This window comes from Panthera pardus, unplaced genomic scaffold, assembly GCF_024362965.1.
Source record: "Panthera pardus isolate Hobbes unplaced genomic scaffold, ASM2436296v1 HiC_scaffold_18, whole genome shotgun sequence".
NCBI classification, from domain to species: domain Eukaryota; kingdom Metazoa; phylum Chordata; class Mammalia; order Carnivora; family Felidae; genus Panthera; species Panthera pardus.
Window position 1 is genome coordinate 3,518,916 of NW_026526743.1, and position 17,409 is coordinate 3,536,324.

At 59.2% G+C, this 17,409-nt stretch overlaps 4 protein-coding genes and 1 long non-coding RNA gene across 7 annotated transcripts; 2 read left to right on the top strand and 3 right to left on the bottom strand.

The window, feature by feature from the left end:
• Window positions 1-148: 148 nt before the first annotated feature.
• Window positions 149-4,095, bottom strand: LOC109253110 (izumo sperm-egg fusion protein 1-like). Its single transcript, XM_019425779.2, has 9 exons — window positions 3,405-4,095; window positions 2,933-3,007; window positions 2,467-2,553; window positions 2,190-2,210; window positions 1,757-1,837; window positions 1,467-1,567; window positions 1,060-1,213; window positions 592-766; window positions 149-366 (listed from the first exon to the last, which is right to left on the bottom strand). Exons 1-9 carry the CDS (start codon window positions 3,637-3,639, stop codon window positions 174-176), a joined length of 1,122 nt encoding a protein of 373 aa, XP_019281324.1. The 5' UTR covers window positions 3,640-4,095; the 3' UTR covers window positions 149-173.
• A 135-nt stretch (window positions 4,096-4,230) lies between these two features.
• Window positions 4,231-4,798, top strand: LOC109253118 (uncharacterized). Its single transcript, XR_002074241.2, has 2 exons — window positions 4,231-4,458; window positions 4,689-4,798. It is a non-coding gene; the product is annotated as an uncharacterized LOC109253118 (long non-coding RNA).
• Window positions 4,764-9,122, bottom strand: LOC109253115 (izumo sperm-egg fusion protein 1-like). 3 transcript variants are annotated; one of them, XM_053905577.1, is made up of 9 exons: window positions 7,862-9,117; window positions 7,402-7,476; window positions 6,972-7,058; window positions 6,727-6,747; window positions 6,293-6,373; window positions 6,006-6,106; window positions 5,593-5,746; window positions 5,136-5,310; window positions 4,764-4,917 (listed from the first exon to the last, which is right to left on the bottom strand). In XM_053905577.1, the coding sequence occupies exons 1-9, from the start codon at window positions 8,094-8,096 to the stop codon at window positions 4,785-4,787; spliced, it is 1,062 nt and encodes a 353-aa protein (XP_053761552.1). In that variant the 5' UTR covers window positions 8,097-9,117; the 3' UTR covers window positions 4,764-4,784. The 3 variants fall into 3 exon arrangements, with proteins under 3 accessions (XP_053761552.1, XP_053761554.1, XP_053761553.1); XM_053905579.1 differs by having other exon boundaries at window positions 5,189-5,310; window positions 7,862-8,891; XM_053905578.1 differs by lacking the exon at window positions 6,727-6,747 and having other exon boundaries at window positions 7,862-9,122.
• A 1,675-nt stretch (window positions 9,123-10,797) lies between these two features.
• FUT1 (fucosyltransferase 1 (H blood group)) lies at window positions 10,798-13,389 on the bottom strand. Its single transcript, XM_019425778.2, has 2 exons — window positions 13,126-13,389; window positions 10,798-12,545 (listed from the first exon to the last, which is right to left on the bottom strand). Exons 1-2 carry the CDS (start codon window positions 13,259-13,261, stop codon window positions 11,464-11,466), a joined length of 1,218 nt encoding a protein of 405 aa, XP_019281323.2. The 5' UTR covers window positions 13,262-13,389; the 3' UTR covers window positions 10,798-11,463.
• A 1,615-nt stretch (window positions 13,390-15,004) lies between these two features.
• FGF21 (fibroblast growth factor 21) lies at window positions 15,005-16,701 on the top strand. The gene is given in 4 exon segments (XM_019425777.2): window positions 15,005-15,217; window positions 15,219-15,438; window positions 15,597-15,700; window positions 16,300-16,701. Coding segments are annotated over 4 exon segments (633 nt in total). The 5' UTR covers window positions 15,005-15,199; the 3' UTR covers window positions 16,591-16,701.
• The last annotated feature ends 708 nt before the right edge of the window (window positions 16,702-17,409 follow it).

Sequence of the window (17,409 nt, forward strand, 5' to 3'; positions counted from 1 at the left end):
TTCTGGAAGTGCATCTCAGCCAGGTGGCCCTGCCACGCCGAAGGGACCCGGGTTCCCAGCCTATCCTTCTAGGACAGGAGACCCGCCCCAGAGCTCTCCTCTCGGGAAGCCAAAACTGAGAATCTGAACGGAGAAAATGAATCCGATATTTAGGCAATCAGATAAATCTTTATTTAAGCCTTGGTGCTGTGGCCTTTTTCTTCGTTCGGTACCTTGGGAAGCTGGGTCTGTGACACCTGGCTCTGTGATAGCTGGGTCTGTGACAGCGGACTTTGTGGACCCTGGTCCTCTGGGGCTGCTGCCTTGTCGGTACGGACCCAGGACTTGACGGAATCGATCAGGGTCCCAGACCTAAAGCAAAGTACGCTGGGGAAGGGTGCGGTGCAATCGTGTAAGCAGATTAGGTCCTGAGTGAGGGACACCCCTCCCAGCCTCCCTAGATCTGATCCTTTTCTATGACCCAAGCTTCGCCGCCCTGGGTAAGCACGCCCCTCTTTTCTAAGCCCCTCCCCCTAACACCTCCTCCTACGTTAGGAAGTTGGAGACCCCGCCCCTCGCCCCAAGCCCTGCCTTCTCCCGGAGGCGGCTCACGAGGTGGCAAAGCCGATGATCAGAAACACAAAGCCCCAGATCAGCATCTCGAACAGGAAGCCTCTCAGCGCGTCCTTGGGATTCAGACACTCTGTCGGCTTGAGGGATCGAAACCGCTGATACTGGGTCCCGGGGTTTGATTTCGGGATCTCCTCGATGACTCTTTTGGGCAACACTGACAGAGGAGAGAGAAGGAGCAGTCCTGGGAGGGCCGGTCGTGGCCCAGGCAAGCTCTGTCCACGCCAACCTTCCCCAGGACCCGGGCCTCCCAGGAGATAAGCACGCCCCTCACTGCCTGAAGCCAGGCCACTGTGAGAGGTGGCCGCACCCTGGGCAGGAAGCCACACCCCCTTGGCCTGAAACCACACCCCGACAGACAGTTAGGCCCCCCAGGTCGCTCGCTGAAGCTGACTGCCCCCCAGACCGAGGACCCTGAGTCCCATACGTCTGTCGACTCCCAGCTCTGACCTGTGACTTCAAAATGGATGACCGTGGCTGGGCCGGATCGCTCAGTGCCCAACTCACAGCGGTAGTTACCCGCGTCCTCTGGCCTCACCAGTCGCTTGATCAGGGTGGGCCGTTTCCCCTCGGACACCAAGGTCTCAGGATTGCTCCCCCAAACCTAGACCCAAGCTCAAGGGGTCACAGAGGCCTGGGGTAATTCAGGATTTGGGGCAGTACAGGTGTGAGAGCATCACGGGCTCTCAGTGGGGAAGATGGGAGTCCAGGATATACTGTTAAGGGCATGGGGTCCCCGGGGATCCGTAGAAGTCAAACCTGGTAGGTCATAGGTCATAGGGATTGTGCGAACAAGGCTGTGGATATAGAGGTGGGGGCTCACACAAGCCTAACGGACTGGGGATTGAAGGGCCCACCCTGTAAAAGCTGTAATAGGTCAGGCCTTGGGATAATTTATGCCAGTCGAGCTCACAGTCCAGGATCAGGTCTTCCGTCTCATGGACGTTGATTTGGCGCACTGGGGACAGGATTTACGGTGGGACACTTCTCCAAGGTTTCCTGCCCTCCCGCCAGTGCCACCCACTTGGTCTAAGCCCCCCTTTCTGTCTCCACCCTCCGCTCCAGTCCCCGCCCTCTCTAGGCCACGTCTCTCCTCTGGCTCCGCCCCCCTGGCGCCAACCCCTGCGGCTGGCCCCAGCTCTCTCACCCCCACAATCTCTGGATTTTCGACAAACGTGAAGCTGCTTTTTACAGTTACTGCACCAGATCAGAAGCTGCAACATTGTACCTGAAGGGACAGGATCCAGGCTGTATTCGCCCTGAGAGGCGAGGCTAAAAGGAGAGGGCAGGGCCAAGGTCTGGGGCGGAGTCAGGCGCCTAATCCCTAGAGGTCAGCCCAAGGGGCGGGGCTAGAAGGCAGTCCTCCCTGAAGAGGGGTGTAACCAGTCTCAGGAAAGAGCGCACAGAGAATGGGACCCGTTGCCCAGGAAGTCCGCTGTGCAGAAGGACTACTGGGGACCAGGAACCTCTCAGACGTGGGGAAGGAAGAACCATCGAGACCCAAAGCCGGAGGAGAAAGGCTGGGTATTCAGGGGGCAAGGATGAAGGATAGAAAACCAGTTCCCATAATCCGGACTCACCACATTTGTTGGGACAGAAATCTGCCTCAGAAGGAAGAAAAGAGAATTATCAGATTCCTGTTAAAGGGGATGAGAGGGGGCAAAAAGGAATAGGTTGGGGTTTGGGCTCTTGGGTTGGAGGGAAGAAGGACCCGGGTGCCTGAATCTCTGGGTCCAAGGGAGGACAGGGTCGGGAGAGGTGAGTGGTTGGACACAGAAAGCAGGGGGCTGGGGACAGAGTCCCTGGGCCTGTTGAGGGAAGGGGCTGTGGTCCCTGACGGAAGCCGTCTTCCCTCACCCTCTCTTTGGAATCGAGTGACGTAGCCACGAAAGGCTGCCTTTTCCAGAGTCAACATCCAGTTGAATTCCTTCACGAAAGTGTCATCTGGGAAGGAGCAGGGTGACATAGAGTGGCACCCCTCCCCCGCCCACCGCAGGAGGAGATACAGGAAGTTTCTTCTGTGTGAAGAGATTGGCATTCCGCGTTGGGGCCACCTCAGGGAGGGACAATGAAATTGAATGACCACTTAACAATGCTGGCCACTGAGCTAAGCAGCCCCTGGCCTGCAGGCACTGTTAGGACCCATTTTAGAGGTGACAAAGTTGCAAAGTCCCTCCCTAAAGGCCACACAGCTAGGGGATGACCGGCCCGGAATTTGAACCGAGGCAGGTGGGCTCCAGAGCCACTACCAGACCCGTCCTCACCAACAATCATTTCCCTAAAAGTTTCTGGAGCCCCTCCCTTGGCCCCTATGTGGATTTACCTGCTACATCACTGTTTCTGATAAGCCTCACACTCCTCAGAAAACTCAAGACTGACGTTTCCATTGTGGCCTCATCTGGAGGGACACAGAGGATGCGGGGAGGGGAGCTAGAACCTCAGATCCCAAGCCTTGCGGTCTCTTGGCTCAGCAGGTGTTAAAAACTACAATACCCATGAGGCTACTGGACCAGCCCAGGGCTGTAAATGGCTGGCACGCCCGTTGCCTTCTGGGAGTTGTATTTTTTTTTTTTTTCCCATATAAAATTGCCACGTAAGGTCTAGGGGAACAGTGTATTGGTCTGCCCTGGGGAAGGCCTGGAATCTGCATCCCAGCCTTCTCCATTCACGAACCCAGTACAGTCTCCCTCCAGCCTTTCGTTTCCTTCCCTCCTGCCCGCTCCCGCAACAATCCTAGAACGCAGGCCCCTCTTTTCCCTCAACCCCTGGATTCGCACTCTCTACCCTGCCCTCACCGATAACCCCCATAAAGGTATCCTCTAAATCTGGCAGGTCCCGGAAATCCCTCACGGTTTGTCTTATCTTTTCCATCACTTCTCTGTGACGCTCGGGCGCCAGGTGGGTAGGCAGGTATTCCTTTTCCAAGGCGTCCAGCGCGGCCACGACCCTTCGATCACAAGTGACACAGCTCCGGGCAGGAAGCAGGCAGCCGGCTAGCGCCGCCACCAGGAGGGCCACTTGGGGACCCATTTCCCCAGAGCGCTCAGCCCCAGCAGAACCCCGGGGAGGGGCCGCTCACCCCACACGGAAGGGGTGATCGCGAACCGGAAAGAACCCCTTCCCCGAGAGTAAGACCCCCCAATTTGCAGGGCTCCCCCTTCTCGGTTAGGAAACCGAGGAGTCCGGAGTCCCGATGCACCCTAGACAGCCGCTGCCCGACCTTGACCTTGAATGTTGCACCCTGGAATACTAGGGTTAGCTGAAGGGCCGAATCCAGGCTGGGGGCCTTTAGAGGGGACGAGCGGGTCACGTCCTTCCACTCTATTTGCCACGGCTAAAATTGAGGACGTTTCTGGAGCGAAGGTGAGGTTGGTCACGTGACGTGGAGAGCTTTATGACTGGGGTCAGACTCGACGGTCGCCTCAATCCCACAGAGTCCCTCTTCTTCCTTTCTACTTGGGGGCGCCGACTTCTCTAGAGACACTCTGGGCGAGTTTCCTTGGCCCCGCCCACAAACCCAACTCTGAGTCTGATTGGGCGGCAACAAAGGGAGGCCCCGCCTATTGTTCCAGGATCTCGCAGACCGACCCCTCTCTGACTAGAACTTTCATCTCGGCCTCCCAGATGAGGCCCTTGTGTGGTCGCGTGGGGGTGGAGGGGGTTGGGGTCAGACTAATGAGTCTGGGTGGAGGAGAAGGATGGGAGCTTAACTCCTGGGAACTGGCGTGGAAGATGGCTGGGGACCGGCTCTTGGGTCTGATGCAGGAGGGGTGTGGACCCCTGGTCCCGCGGTTCTTACTCCGCTTCGGGTCCCAACAGCACCTCGGCGCCCTGTCTTCGTTGACCCGGGTTGGTTCTTGACCCCTCTGCCCCGGCTCCCAGCCCTGGCTGGGGGACAGGAAAAGGCCAGGGGAAACTCGGCTGGAAGAGCCGGGAGGGGGCGTCCTGTGAGGGGGCGAGGCTGGGGGAGGAGATCTGGGTAGGGCTGGCCCTTCCCCACTCCTCGATTCGGGAATTACATCTCAGCCAGGGGGCCCTGCCATGACCAAAGGACCCGGGTTCCCGGGCTCTCCTTCTAGGACAGGAGGCGAGCCCCAGACCTCTCCTCTCGGAAGGCCAAAAAGAGCATCAGACCCGAGGAAATGAATCCGCTATTTAGGCAACCAGATAAATCTTTATTTGTGACTTGGTGCTGTGTCGTTTTCTTTCGGTACCTTCGGAACCTGGCTCTGCAGTGCGGCTACTTTGTTCGTGAGGAGCCAGGACTTTATGGAATCCATCACGTTCCCAGGCAGAAAGCAAAGTACGCTGGGGGAGGGCGGGGGAGGGGCAGAGAGTGGAACCAGGTTAGGTCTTGAGGGATAGCCCTCCTCGCCTCCCTATAATTGGTCTTATTCCAGCAATGACCCAGGCTGGATCATCACTACCATTTTCTAAGGCCTCTCCCGGAAAGGACCCCCTCCTGCATTGGGATTTGGAGACCCCGCCCCTCCGTTCGTGTCCCGCCTTCATCAGGGTTGGCTCACGCGGTGACAAAGCTGATCATCAGCACCACAAAGCCCCAGATCAGCAGCCCTACCAGAAGGCTTCTCAGCACCTTCTCGGGCTTAGGGTACTCTGAAGGCTGGAGGGTTGGGGACAGCTGCTCCTCGGTTTCAAAGTTTGATGTCGGTGTCTCCTCAATGATTCTTTGAGGCAACACTGACAGAGGGGAGAGAAAGAGCAGCCTTGGGAGGCCACCAAGGTCCCCCGTGGCCCAGGCAAGCTCCCTCCCCTCCAACCTTCCCCCAAGGCCCGGGCCTTGGAGGAGACAATCGCGACCCTCTCTGCCTGGACCCCGGCCACCGTGGCGGGTGGCCACACCCCCGCGGCCTGAAAGGACACCCCGACAGGAAGTTTTGCCCCATAGGCCACACCCCAAGCTGCTGTCCCCTAACCCCAGGACCCTGATTCCCACACTTCCGTCGACTCCCCAGCTCTGACCTGTGACTTCAAAATGGATGACCGTGGCTGGGAGGGATCTCACAGTGCCCAACTCGCAGCGGTAGTCACCCGCATCCTCTGGCCCCACCAGGGGCTTGGTCAGGGTGGGCTGTTTCCCCTTGGACACCAAGGTCTCAGAATTGCTCCCCCAAACCTAGACCCAAGCTCAAGGGGTCACAGAGGCCTGGGGAGTTTAGGGTTTGGGGAAGTACAGGTGTGAGAGCATCACGGGATCTCAGTGGGGGAGATGGGAGTCTAGGGTTACTGGTAGGGCATGGGGTCCCCGGGGATCCGTAGAAGTCAAACCTGGTAGGTCATGGGTCATGGGGATTGTGGGAACAAGCTTGTGGATACCGGGGTGGGCGCTCAACCAAGCCTAATGGACTTGGGGTTGGTGGGGTTGAAGGGCCCACCCTGTAAAAGCTGTAATAGGTCAGGCCTTGAGATAACTTATGCCAGTTGAGCTCACAGTCCAGGACCAGGTCTTCCTTTTCGTGGACGTTGATGTGGCGCACTGGGGACAGGCGGTTACGGTGGGATGCATCTTGGTTCTCCCTCAACTCCCTCGCGCTTGGTCTTGGCCCCCACTTTTCTGGTGGGCCGGCTCCTTTCTTTGGCCTCTCTAGACCCCGGCTCTCCTCTGGCCCCGCCCCTCTTGCGCCAACCCCCCACCCCCTCCAGCTGGCCCCAGGTCTCTCACCACCGCAATCTGTGGACTTTCGACAAACGTGAAGCTGCTTTTTACAATTACTGCACCAGATCAGAGGCTGCAACATCATACCTGAAGGGGCAGGATCAAGGTTGCATACATCCTGAATAGAAGAGACTAAAAGGAGAGGGCAGGGTCAAGGGCTGGGGCGGGGCCCAGCGCCTAATCCCGAGAGGTCAGCCCAAGGGGCGGGGCTAGAAGGCCGACCTGACTGAAGAGGGATCTAACCGGGCTCAGTGAGGAGCCCACATGGAATAGGACCCGTTGCCCAGGAGTCTGCTGTGCAGAAGGACTACTGGGGACCAGGAACCTCTCAGACGTGGGGAAGGAAGAACCATCGAGACCCAAAGCAGGAGGAGAAAGGCTGGGTATTAACCGGGGCCAGAATGGGGGATAGAAAACCAGCTTCCCTAATCTGGACTCACCACATTTGTTGGGACAGAAATCTGCCTCAGAAGGAAGAAAAAAAAAAAGTTATCAGATTTCTAAGTTAAAGGACACGAGAGAGGGGGAGAAGGAATAGGTTGGGGTTTGGGCTCTTGGGTCGGAGGGAGGACGCTGTTGGGAGAGGTGAGGGGCTGGACATAGAGAAGCAGAGGACTGGGGACAGGGACCCCGGGACTGGTGGAGGAAGGGGCTGTGGTCCCTGAGGGAACCCATCTTCCCTCACCCTCTCTTTGGAACCGAGCAACATTGCGCTGAAAGGCTGCCTTTTCCAGAGTCAACATCCAGGAGAACTCCTTCACGAAAGTGTCATCTGGGAAAGAGCAGGGTGACAGAGTGCAACCCCTCCTCCCACCCACCCCAGGAGGACATGCAGGAAGTTTGCCTCCATCTGAAGAGGCTGGCGTTCCACCTTGGGGCCATCTCAGGGAGGGACAGTGAAATTGAATGACCACTTAACCATGCTGGCCACTGGGCTAAGTCACTGGCCTGGGTGCAGGCACCGTTATGACCCAGTTTGGAGGTGACAAAGCTGTGATATCCCTCCCTAAAGGCCACACAGCTAGGGGATGACAGGGCCGGTGTTTGAACCTAGGCAGTTTGGCTCCAGAGCCAAAGGATTCCGAAGCCCCTCCCCTGGCCACTCTGCCATTTACCTGCTATGTCACTGTTTGTGATAAGTGTCATACTCCTCAGAAAACCCAACACTGACGTTTCCATTGTGGCCTCATCTGGAGGGACACGGGGGATGCGGGGAGGGGAGATAGAACCTCAGATTCGAAGCCTTGTGGTCCCATTGGCTCAGCTAGTGTTAAAAACTACAATGCCCATGTGGCTATTGGGCAAGGCTAGGGCTGTAAAGGATTGCCTGTCGCCTTCTGGGAGTTGTAGTTTTTTACATAAAATTGCAGGGTAAGGGGTAGGAGAACACAGTATTTCCTAGCGCTTGGAAAGCCCTGGAATCTGCCACTCAGCCCTCTCCATCACGAACCCAGTAGACTCTGGCTCCAGCCCTTCCCTCCCTCCCCCCCCACCCCGTCCCTGCTCCCAGGAATCCTAGCACCAGACTCCTCTTTTTCCACGACCCGGGGTTCCCACGCTCTACCCTGCCCTCACCTATAACCCCCATAAAGGCATCCTCTAAATATGGCAGGTCCCAGAAATTTCTCACGGTTTGTCTTATCGTTTCCATCACTTGTCCCTGACGCTCGCGCGCCATGTGGGTAGGCAGGTATTCCTTTTCCAAGGCGTCCAGCGCGGCCACGACCCTCTGATCACATATGACACAGCCCCCGGCAGGAAGCAGGCAGCCGGCTAGCGCCGCCACCAGGAGGGCCACTTGGGGACCCATTGCGGCCACAGCGCTCAGCCCGCACAGAACCCGGGGAGGGTCCTCCCACCCCACGCGGAAGGGGTGATCAGTAACGGGAAAGAACCCCTTCCCCGAGAGTAAGACCCCCCAATCTGCAGGGCTCCCCCTTCTCGGTTAGGAAACCGAGGAGTCCGGAGTCCCGATGCACCCTAGACAGCCGCTGCCCGACCTTGACCTTGAATGTTGCACCCTGGAATACTAGGGTTCGCTGAAGGGCCGAATCCAGGCTGAGGGCCTTTAGAGGGGACGAGCGGGTCACGTCCTTCCACTCTATTTGCCACGGCTAAAATTGAGGACGTTTCTGGAGCGAAGGTGAGGTTGGTCACGTGATGTGGAGAGCTTTGTGACTGGAGCCCGAGTCACCGTTTCCCCCGATCTACAAGGAATTCCCACAGCCTCCCCCTTCTAGCTTCGGACGTGGGGGCCCGACTTCCCTGGAGACACGCCCAGGAGTTTCCTTGGCCCCGCCCACAAACCCAACTCTGAGTCCGATTGGACGGCAACAAAGGAAGGCTCCGCCTATGGTTCCAGGAAATCGCAAAGAGGCCTCCTTCTCGGACTAGAAGTTTCATCTCGTCAGCTCAGGCGAGGGCATCTGGCCTTCAGCTTCCTCTCGTCCCTGAGTTTCTGAGCCCAGGCTTCGGCTAGATGCCTGGGATCTTTTGGAATATTTGGCGTCAAGCCACGGAATGGGGAAGTGGCCCTTTCTAGCGGCAGGACTACGACTCCCAGGAGGCCCTGGGGTGTCTCCTTGGCCAGAGTTCCACACTTTACTCACTCCCTCCTCCTCCTTCTCTCCGTAGCTGAGGGGCTCGATGCCAGGGTTCCAGAAGAAAGAGGCCTAGAGCCAATAAGAACCTGGAGCTCAGACCTATGGGTCCTGGAAGGTCTCTCTCTCCTTTTCTACATCATTGAATCAAACCACCATAAAAACTGGAACCGCGGGGCGCCTGGGTGGCTCAGTGGGTTGAGCGTCCGGCTTCGGCTCAGGTCATGATCTCACCGTTCATGAGTTCAAGCCCCGCGTTGGGCTCTGTGCTGACAGCTCCGAGCCTGGAGCCTCCTTCGGATTCTGCGTCCCCCTCTCTCTCCGCCCCACCCCTGCTTATGCTCTGCCTCCCTCTGTCTTTCAAAAATGAATAAACATCAAAACAAAACAGGAACCGCGACTCACACAAGCCTGAGAACAGGAGGCTGCCAGATCTCAGCAGGGACAATACCCCTAGAAGTGAGCAGTTCTGGATTTCCCCTCTTACACACACACACACAAACACACACACAGTGGACTCCAAAACACCTGCAGAGACAGGGTTTGGTGGTGTGGACTTTTAATTCATACCTCCCTCTCTCCCACCGGGGGCAGCTGAATAGTGAATGATCCCTCAAAACTCCCTGAGAAGACTAAAAAAAAGGGGGGCTTGGATTCTTCTGGGTAGGTAGGGGATGCGATCAGAGTTGTCTGTAATAAAGCTAGGTACCTTCATCCCCTACAAAAAAGCACCAAGGGGGTCCTGGAATCTGAGTCAAGAATCCCATCCTCCTTGGCCAGACCTTGTGCTCTGGCCTGGGTTTCAGGCCAGCCCGGGTCCCGTATACTTTCAGACCTTCAGATCCTTTCATTCTTTTTTTAATGTTTATTTATTTTTGAGAGAGAGAAAGAGAGGTCGAGCGGGGGTGGAGGGGTGGGGACAGCGAGAGAGGGAGACACAGAATCCGAAGCAGGCTCCAGGCCCTGAGCCGTGAGCACAGAACCCCACTGGGGCCCAAACTCACGAACCGCGAGATCATGACCTGAGCCAAAGTCGAAGGCTGAACTGACTAAGCCACCCAGGCGCCTACAGAGCCTTTGAAGCCCGAAACCGGGTTTAGTGGTTCTGTGAAATCAGAGGAAGCCCAGGTTGGCAAGGGTCCCCATACCCGTAGCTTTCTGCAAGCCCAAAAGAAACATTTATGACGTTTATTTATGCTGGCTGAATTCCAGAAAATCGATCCCGTTACATCCAACAGCCCAGCTGCAGAGAAGGAAACTTTCTTAACTGAGAAGAAAGGTAACCTTAACTCAGAGCCAACTTGTAAAGTGCCTGTCTTTGGCAGATTTTGACAAAAAAAAAAAAAAAAAAAAAAAATCCCTAGGTTTCTGGAAGGCTTTGCTCCACGAGCTGCTGTATTTCAGCATCCATACCTCTCCCCCTCCTGTGGAGGAACAGTCCCACGTTTTAGTCTATCTGCTCAAAATAGAGTCTCTGGGGCGCCTGAGTGGCTCAGTCGGTTAAGTGTCTGACTTCGGCTCAGGTCATGATCTCGCGGTTCGTGAGTTCGAGCCCCACCTCAGGCTGCTTTGGATTCTGTGTCTCCCTCTCCCTCTCTCTGCCCCTCCCCTGCTTGCTCTCTGCCTCTGTCTCAAAAATAAACATATAAAAAAAAAATTCAAGGGGCACCTGGGTGGCTCAGTCAGTTAAGCCCCCGACTTCAGCTCAGGTCACGATCTCTAGATCTGCGAGTTCGAGCCCGAGTCGGGCTCTGTGCTGACAGCTCGGAGCCTGGAGCCTGCTTCAGGTTCTGTGTCTCCCTCTCTCTCTGCCCCTCCCCAGCTTGTGCTTTGTCTTTCTCTCGCCCAAAAATAAACATTAAAAAACATATTTTTTTTTCTTTTTAAATTTCAAAAACGAGTCTTTTTCTTTTTCTCAGAGGCTGAGAGGTTGGACAGATTTCCCACCTCACAGGACAGATACTTTGTGTTCTGCCAGTCTTTCTGGCAGTGGCTGAGGTGTTGAACTTCTGAGTGTCCCTTCCTGAGATCCTCCTAGAATTCCAGAACCTCATCCCCTCTGGGGGAGCCCTGCAGGATTCTCCACAGGCCTGAGACCTGGCCTTCTCTAGAACCACTCCAGAAACACAGCAGGGGAGTGGATGAGTGCTTGCTGTGGACTACCCCTAAGTTCTTTCAGTCCTGAGGATTGTCCTTCCCTTCTAGAAAAGACCAGAGGCAACATTAGAAGGGGGGGGGGAGTTCTCCGTTTTTGGGGTGCAGCCATCCAGAAGTACCCTGGATCCATGCTGGGAACAGTGGGTAAGGCATTGCCTTCCAGAACTGACGTGAGCCTCTCTGGACATTGCCAGGCATCAGGAAAAGATCCCCTGCTGGTTCTAGAACGTCCAGGCAGTTACAGAAAGCCCCTAGGTTTCTTTTTCTCCAAGTCCTTTTTCTCCAAGTCTAGCCAACTAGGATTACTCTAGAAACGGGTGCCCGCCTGCTACAGGGCTACCACAAGCTTCTCCAGAAGCCTCTAGGCCTCCGGAGACCCAGAACGCTGGCCCGAGCTATTCCAGAAAGTCTCCCCGCTGCTCAAGGCCCAGCCAACGACCGGAGGGGAGACAAGTCTGCATTAATGCCCACCCACTCGGGCAAGAAGGCAGCCTCGGGCTTAAAGATCTTCAGGAAGTTGGAGTCGGGCAGGGTGAAGTTGGCCAGGTAGACAGTGTCCCCACCCATCAGGTAGGCGGCCCAGAAGCCAAAAGTGCCGATGGTCATGATGGTGTGGTTGCACTGCGTGAGCAGCGCGAAGTCCCTCCCCGGCGAGCCCTCCTGCCCGTCGCCGGCAAAGATCACATCCCCACGGGACGTGTCCACGTTTTCCCGGCACCACTCCATGCCGTTGCTGGTGACCACAAAGACGGGGTCTTCGTGCCGTGCCCGGAACCAGTCCATAGCCTGCTGGAGGTAAGCGCGGTCGCCTACCACGCCCTTCCAGCGGTGGGGCATGACCCGCAGATAGTCCCCGCGGCGCACGTGGACACCCACGAAGGTGCGAGGGCGGTCCCCGGTGGGGCCCAGGCGGAGCTGGCTCAGCAGACCCTGGGCCTCTCGCCGAAGGTGGTCGTGCAGCGTGAATTCCCTGCGGATCTGCTCCCGGAGGTGGTGGAAGAAGGTCCAGGAGCAGGGAAAGACGGTGAGCTTCAGCAAGGGGTCGCTCAAGCGGGCGTACTCCCGGGACATCCAGTCGTAGAGCTCCAGCTCCCGCCAGGGCGTGCGGCTGTCCACCTCGGGCGCCAGCACCGGCAGGGTGATGCGGAACACGGGGGCCAGGGCGGCATGCATGGAGGGCAGGATGAAGGCCCGGCGACCGTTGAGCTGGGCCAGGGCCAGGAGCGTGGCATACTGCCCCATCTGGTTGCCGAACCGGCCGTCTGGGTGGATGGTCCAGGTTCCCGAGAGGGAGGGAGGGGGCTTGAGGCAGGCGGAGGTGTTGGGGGACAGGCAGAGGATGGCCACAGGGGATGGCACCGGGCGGCGGCCTGGACACAGGGCCGTCAGGGCCAGGCCGTTGGGAAAGAGGTCTTGGTGGACGTAGAGGAACAAGGTGGCTGAAAGGACACACACTAGCAGGAAAGCCACGCAGAGCTGCCGTTGGCTGGGGGCCCACATGGCTGCGCGGGAGGAAAGGTGAATTAGCGGGGCCCCGGAGCCCCAGGAGGAAGTGTCCGTGGGCAGGGGCCTGGGGGACCAAGGAAACCAAGGCTTGAGACTCCTGGGTCCCAGGGAAAGGGGATCAGGGGCCTGGATCTGAGGGAGGGGAGGGAGGTGGGCCCTTGGAACTGCAGGGACGGGGACGGCAAATGTTGAAAACGGGTGTTTCCAAGATAGCAACGGGTCTCGGAGCCAGCCTGCCACATCCGCATCTCGGAATCTGGCTCTCCGGGCCGGGAAGTCCCACTTTAGTTGGGCGATGTGCCACCAACTCCTTTCTCGGGTGGGCCTGGTGGAGGGAGGGTGAGGGCTCCACCATGGGGGTGACGGGAAGGGACAGGCCGGGTGGAACATGAGAGGCTGGAGGTCGGGGACTGGATGAGGGATCTTGGCCTCTGGAGGAGCAGGCGTTGGTGGGGGGGGGGGGGGGGGAGAGGGGTGGAGACTCCTGGGGTCCTACGGGGCTAGCGGCTGGGGCTGCGCCTCCTGGGACCGAAGGCCCCGATTCCTGGGTCCCAGGCATCCTCCGGTCCCACTCACCTGAGCTCCTGGCGGGTGACAGCGCCACAGCGGGCTTAGAGAGGCCGGAGCGCGCCGACCGCAGGTGCAGCCCACATCCGGCCGCCCCCGGAACCCCGGACTCCGGGATCCTAGGCTCGGCAGCCCTCCCCTCCATGCCGCCTCCCCCGACTGGCTCCTAGGGCTCGGGGGAGGGAGGAAGGAGACGGGCGCGGTTCCGAGACTCCCAGCCTCCGCCCCTCCCGACCTGGGCAGGTAGGTCGGAGGCGGAGCCCCGCCCCCTCCCCGCCCTCCCCAGACCCGGGGACCCGCGCCCGGCCCCCTCGTCCTCGGCCCCGGCCCGCGGGCAGGCTCTCCGGGGCCAGCCTCCACAGCATGGAGACCCAGCGCCCAGCCGGCAATGCCGGACCCAGGTATTCGGGTCCCTCGACTTCTCCCCCTTCTCCCGAGCCTAGGCCCAGAGTACCTGGATGCTCCGAGCCCGGCCACGCCCCAGCCGCTGGGGAGGGCGCAGACACCAGGCCCGGGCGGGGGCGAAGATCAGCCGCCCTCTGCCGGGTCCTCCCGGTGGGGAGGCAGAACCTGTTTGCCAGGCCTGCTCCAGGAGCCGACGGAAACCTCCTCCAGCTCTCAGGGTCCCGAACGTGGGCGCCTCCGGCCCGAAGGGTGTCCCCGCGCACCCCGGGGGCCGCTGATTCCCCATCTCCGCGCGGTGCACCTGCGAACTGCGGGGCCTCTCCTTTTGAGGAATCGGACGATCCGGGGTCCGACGGCTCCTCTCCAGACGGGCGCGTCCCGGGGGCAGCGTCTCCCCGAGGGCGAGGAGGAGAAAGCAGGAGGGGAAGCGGGCCTGTCATGCCCAGCCTCACCGGGAGGCTGGGGCCCCAGGTTGGGGATCCAGGGCCTCGGCTCCGCGGTGTATACCTGAAGCCGCTTCCATTGTCCGGGCGGTTCCGCCACCCCCCCCCCCCAAACTTCCCTGGGCTGGAGCCGTGTGATCATTGTCATTCAATAAATCAAAGCTAAAGACCCTGGAATTTGACTCCCCTCTCCAGAGGGTGGACCGTGATGTCTCCAGACCCAAGCCCCTCCTTCCACAGACCCAGGATTTCCAGCCCCAGCCCCCTCCTCTGCTGGAGACGTTCACACCTCCGCACTGGAGGGTGTCCAGTCTCTGTACCTACAGTTTCCAGGACCCCCCCCCCCCACATTCCCTTTGGGCTCTGGTCTCTCACTTCCCCCCTCCAGAGCCTGGCTCTGCCCCCCCCCACCCCCACCCCAGAGGCGCTGAGTCAGACTTTCACCCTCCACCCGCCCTCCCCACCCCAGGCTATTTTGAGAACACCTTTCTGGGCCTGGGGTAGCTACTCTGGTGAAAGAGGTCCCGGGATTGCATCAGGGAGGAGAGGGAGGCTCTCCTCTGGCTCATTAGATGCCAGAGGAACCTCTGGGCTGGGGTTGGTGAGGTTGAGGTGAGAGGCTTTTGGTCACGTGGCTTTTGCTGCTCTCCTGATGATCGAGGAACGTCCGTGTGTGTGACACCCGCTCTGCCCCCCACCCCCCAGAAATCCACAGAAATTCAGGCAGGATGCCGCAATCCCGGTTATGGGGCACGGTGTCCGTCGATCAGCCAGGGAGGCAGTTTTCCAGGCCCCCAGCCCTCTCCTCCCCCAGCCCCTTTCAGCCAAGTCCCAGTCAGCAGGTCCCGGTCCCCCTGATTCCTCAGACCCGGGAGTCCAGGGCCCCAGCGGGAAGGACCCCCCCCCCCCCCCATTGCATCATCCGGCTCAGGCTGATCTGGCCACGGTGGAATCCTAGCCCTTGCCAAGTGGGTCAAATATCATGGGTCAGGTGTGGGGAAGGTGATTGGGCGGGTCTGTCTGGATATAAATTTTGGAGTGCCTGCATCCATTCTAAGAGACGGGGGTATTCTGTCAGCTGGGAATCCACGGACACGAAGACCCAGGCGTTGAGGCTCACTAAGGTGCAATCCGTGAATCTCCTGTCCCAGACAACCGGGATCCGAGACAGAATCTAGACCATTCGGCTCCTCGAGCCCCAGACCCCGGATCTCACCTGAGGACGTGAGCCAGTGATGGGCTGGGACGAGGCGGGGGTCCCAGCACCTGGGACTGTGGGTCCTGATGATGCTGGGCGTCCTTTTGCCGGAAGCCTGCCAGGCACACCCTATCCCTGACTCCAGCCCCCTCCTCCAATTCGGGGGCCAAGTTCGACAGCGGTTCCTCTACACGGACGACGCCCAGGAGACAGAGGTCCACCTCGAGATCAAGGCCGATGGCACAGTGGTGGGGACCGCTCGCCGCAGCCCTGAGAGTGAGTGCATAGACAGAGCCTGGTCTGAGGGAGCAGGGGCTGGGGGGCCCAGACCCCTGGGTCTGAGGGAGGAGGGGCTGGGAGCCTAGACCCCTGGATCTAAGAGAGACGGGCCTGGGCAGAGGTCCTCTGAGCCCCTGACCACTCTCTCCTCTCAGGTCTCTTGGAGCTAAAAGCCCTGAAGCCGGGGGTAATTCAAATCTTGGGGGTCAAAACGTCCCGGTTCCTGTGCCAGGGCCCAGATGGGACATTGTATGGATCGGTGAGTTTCTGGGGTCGCCCCCCTCCTCGTGCTCCCTCCTCCGTATCGCCTTCACCACCCAGGGTTCCACTTCTCGCACCTTGGGCCTGAGCCGGGCTTCGTTCTGTGCTCCCTGCCTGGCCCCCCCCGCCTCGCCACCTCCCCTGCACGCGGGAGCTGACCTCATCATTTGTGCACAAGGGGAAACTGAGGCTCAGGCAGGGACACACCAGCTCCGAGTCACGAGGCCCGTGAATGACGGAGCGCCTGAGTCCTGTGACCTGTGACCCCTGCTGGGCCTCATGGGCTCCTAGCTGCCTGCTGGGCACAGGGCTGCTCAGGGGACCCATGGCCTGTAAATTGACCATGACCCCTTGGGTGGAAGCCAGACGCCTCTGTCTGGACTCAGAGAGCCCTAACTGGTCCCTGGGCTGGAATATTGGTCTCTGTGAAGTGAAGCCAGGGAGGTAGGCCCTTGCAGGAGTGCCCAGGGGTAAAGGGGAGGCCTGCTTCTGTTGCCTGTGTCCCGGCGGAGGGGCTGGGGGCCGGGACTCCTGGGTCCTGCAGCAGGAAGGTGCAGAGGAATCCCATATCTCCGACGTCCGCTCTTGTCCCCTCAGCTCCGCTTTGACCCCGCAGCCTGCAGCTTCCGGGAACTGCTTCTGGAGGACGGATACAACATCTACCACTCGGAGACCCTCGGGCTCCCACTCCGCCTGCCCCCCCACAACTCCCCATACCGGGACTCGGCCCCCCGGGCACCTGCCCGCTTCCTGCCACTGCCAGGCCTGCTTCCGGCACCCCCGGAGCCTCCAGGGATCCCGGCCCCCGAGCCCCCGGACGTGGGCTCCTCGGACCCTCTGAGCATGGTGGGGCCTTCCCAGGGCCGAAGTCCCAGCTACGCTTCCTGAAGCCACAGCTGTTTGCTGTGGGGCCTCCTCTTTATTTATTGGGTTATTTGCTATTTATCTTATTTATTTTTTTATTTTGCCTACTTGGGATAATAAAGAACCTGAGAGGAGGGTCAGGGTGCGCATGTGTGCGTGTTTGAGGGAGGAACTGGGACCCGGCTTCCCTGTCTCCCACTGCCGCCCAGGCCCCCCTGCCCCTGTTGACGGGAGACCCTGGGAAGGTCCCAGCCTCCCCCCTGGGCCTCAGTTTTCTGCTCTGTGTAGGTGTCCCCAGGGACTGGACTATCCCTGCCCTTGGACGGCAGAAGGCTTGTTAATTTCCCACCACCCACCCCCAGCTTGTGTTGTGGAACCGTTTTTCTGAACGGCCTCAATCACAGGGGGACGTTGAAACGATGACACTGTAGACCTATAGCCTCATGGGAGATGTCGTTTTCTGGGTCCACTTAACACTGGGAAGGGGATGACGTCTTGGTCCCCTCAGGGCTGGGGCAAGGGCTCTTCGATCCTGGGGTGTCATTGGTGCTAGATGGGACTCGGGTCCTGAGGGATCAGAAAGCTGGACATCTGGACACCTGGGTCCCAGGAAAAAGGTGAGAGGAGCCTGGAACCCTGTGCTGAGGGAGGGACTGGAGGGACTGGAAGGCTGGGAGTCCTGGTTCTCTAGAAGAGGGCTTGAGGATCTAAATTCATCCGTCCAGGTGCTCATGGACTTGGAGTGCAATGACTGTCACAGAATGCAGTCCCAGTGAGCGGGTTGCCTGTCCTCTCTCCCCGCCCGCAGCGTAGATTTCCACGTTGTTCTTTGAGCGATTTCCT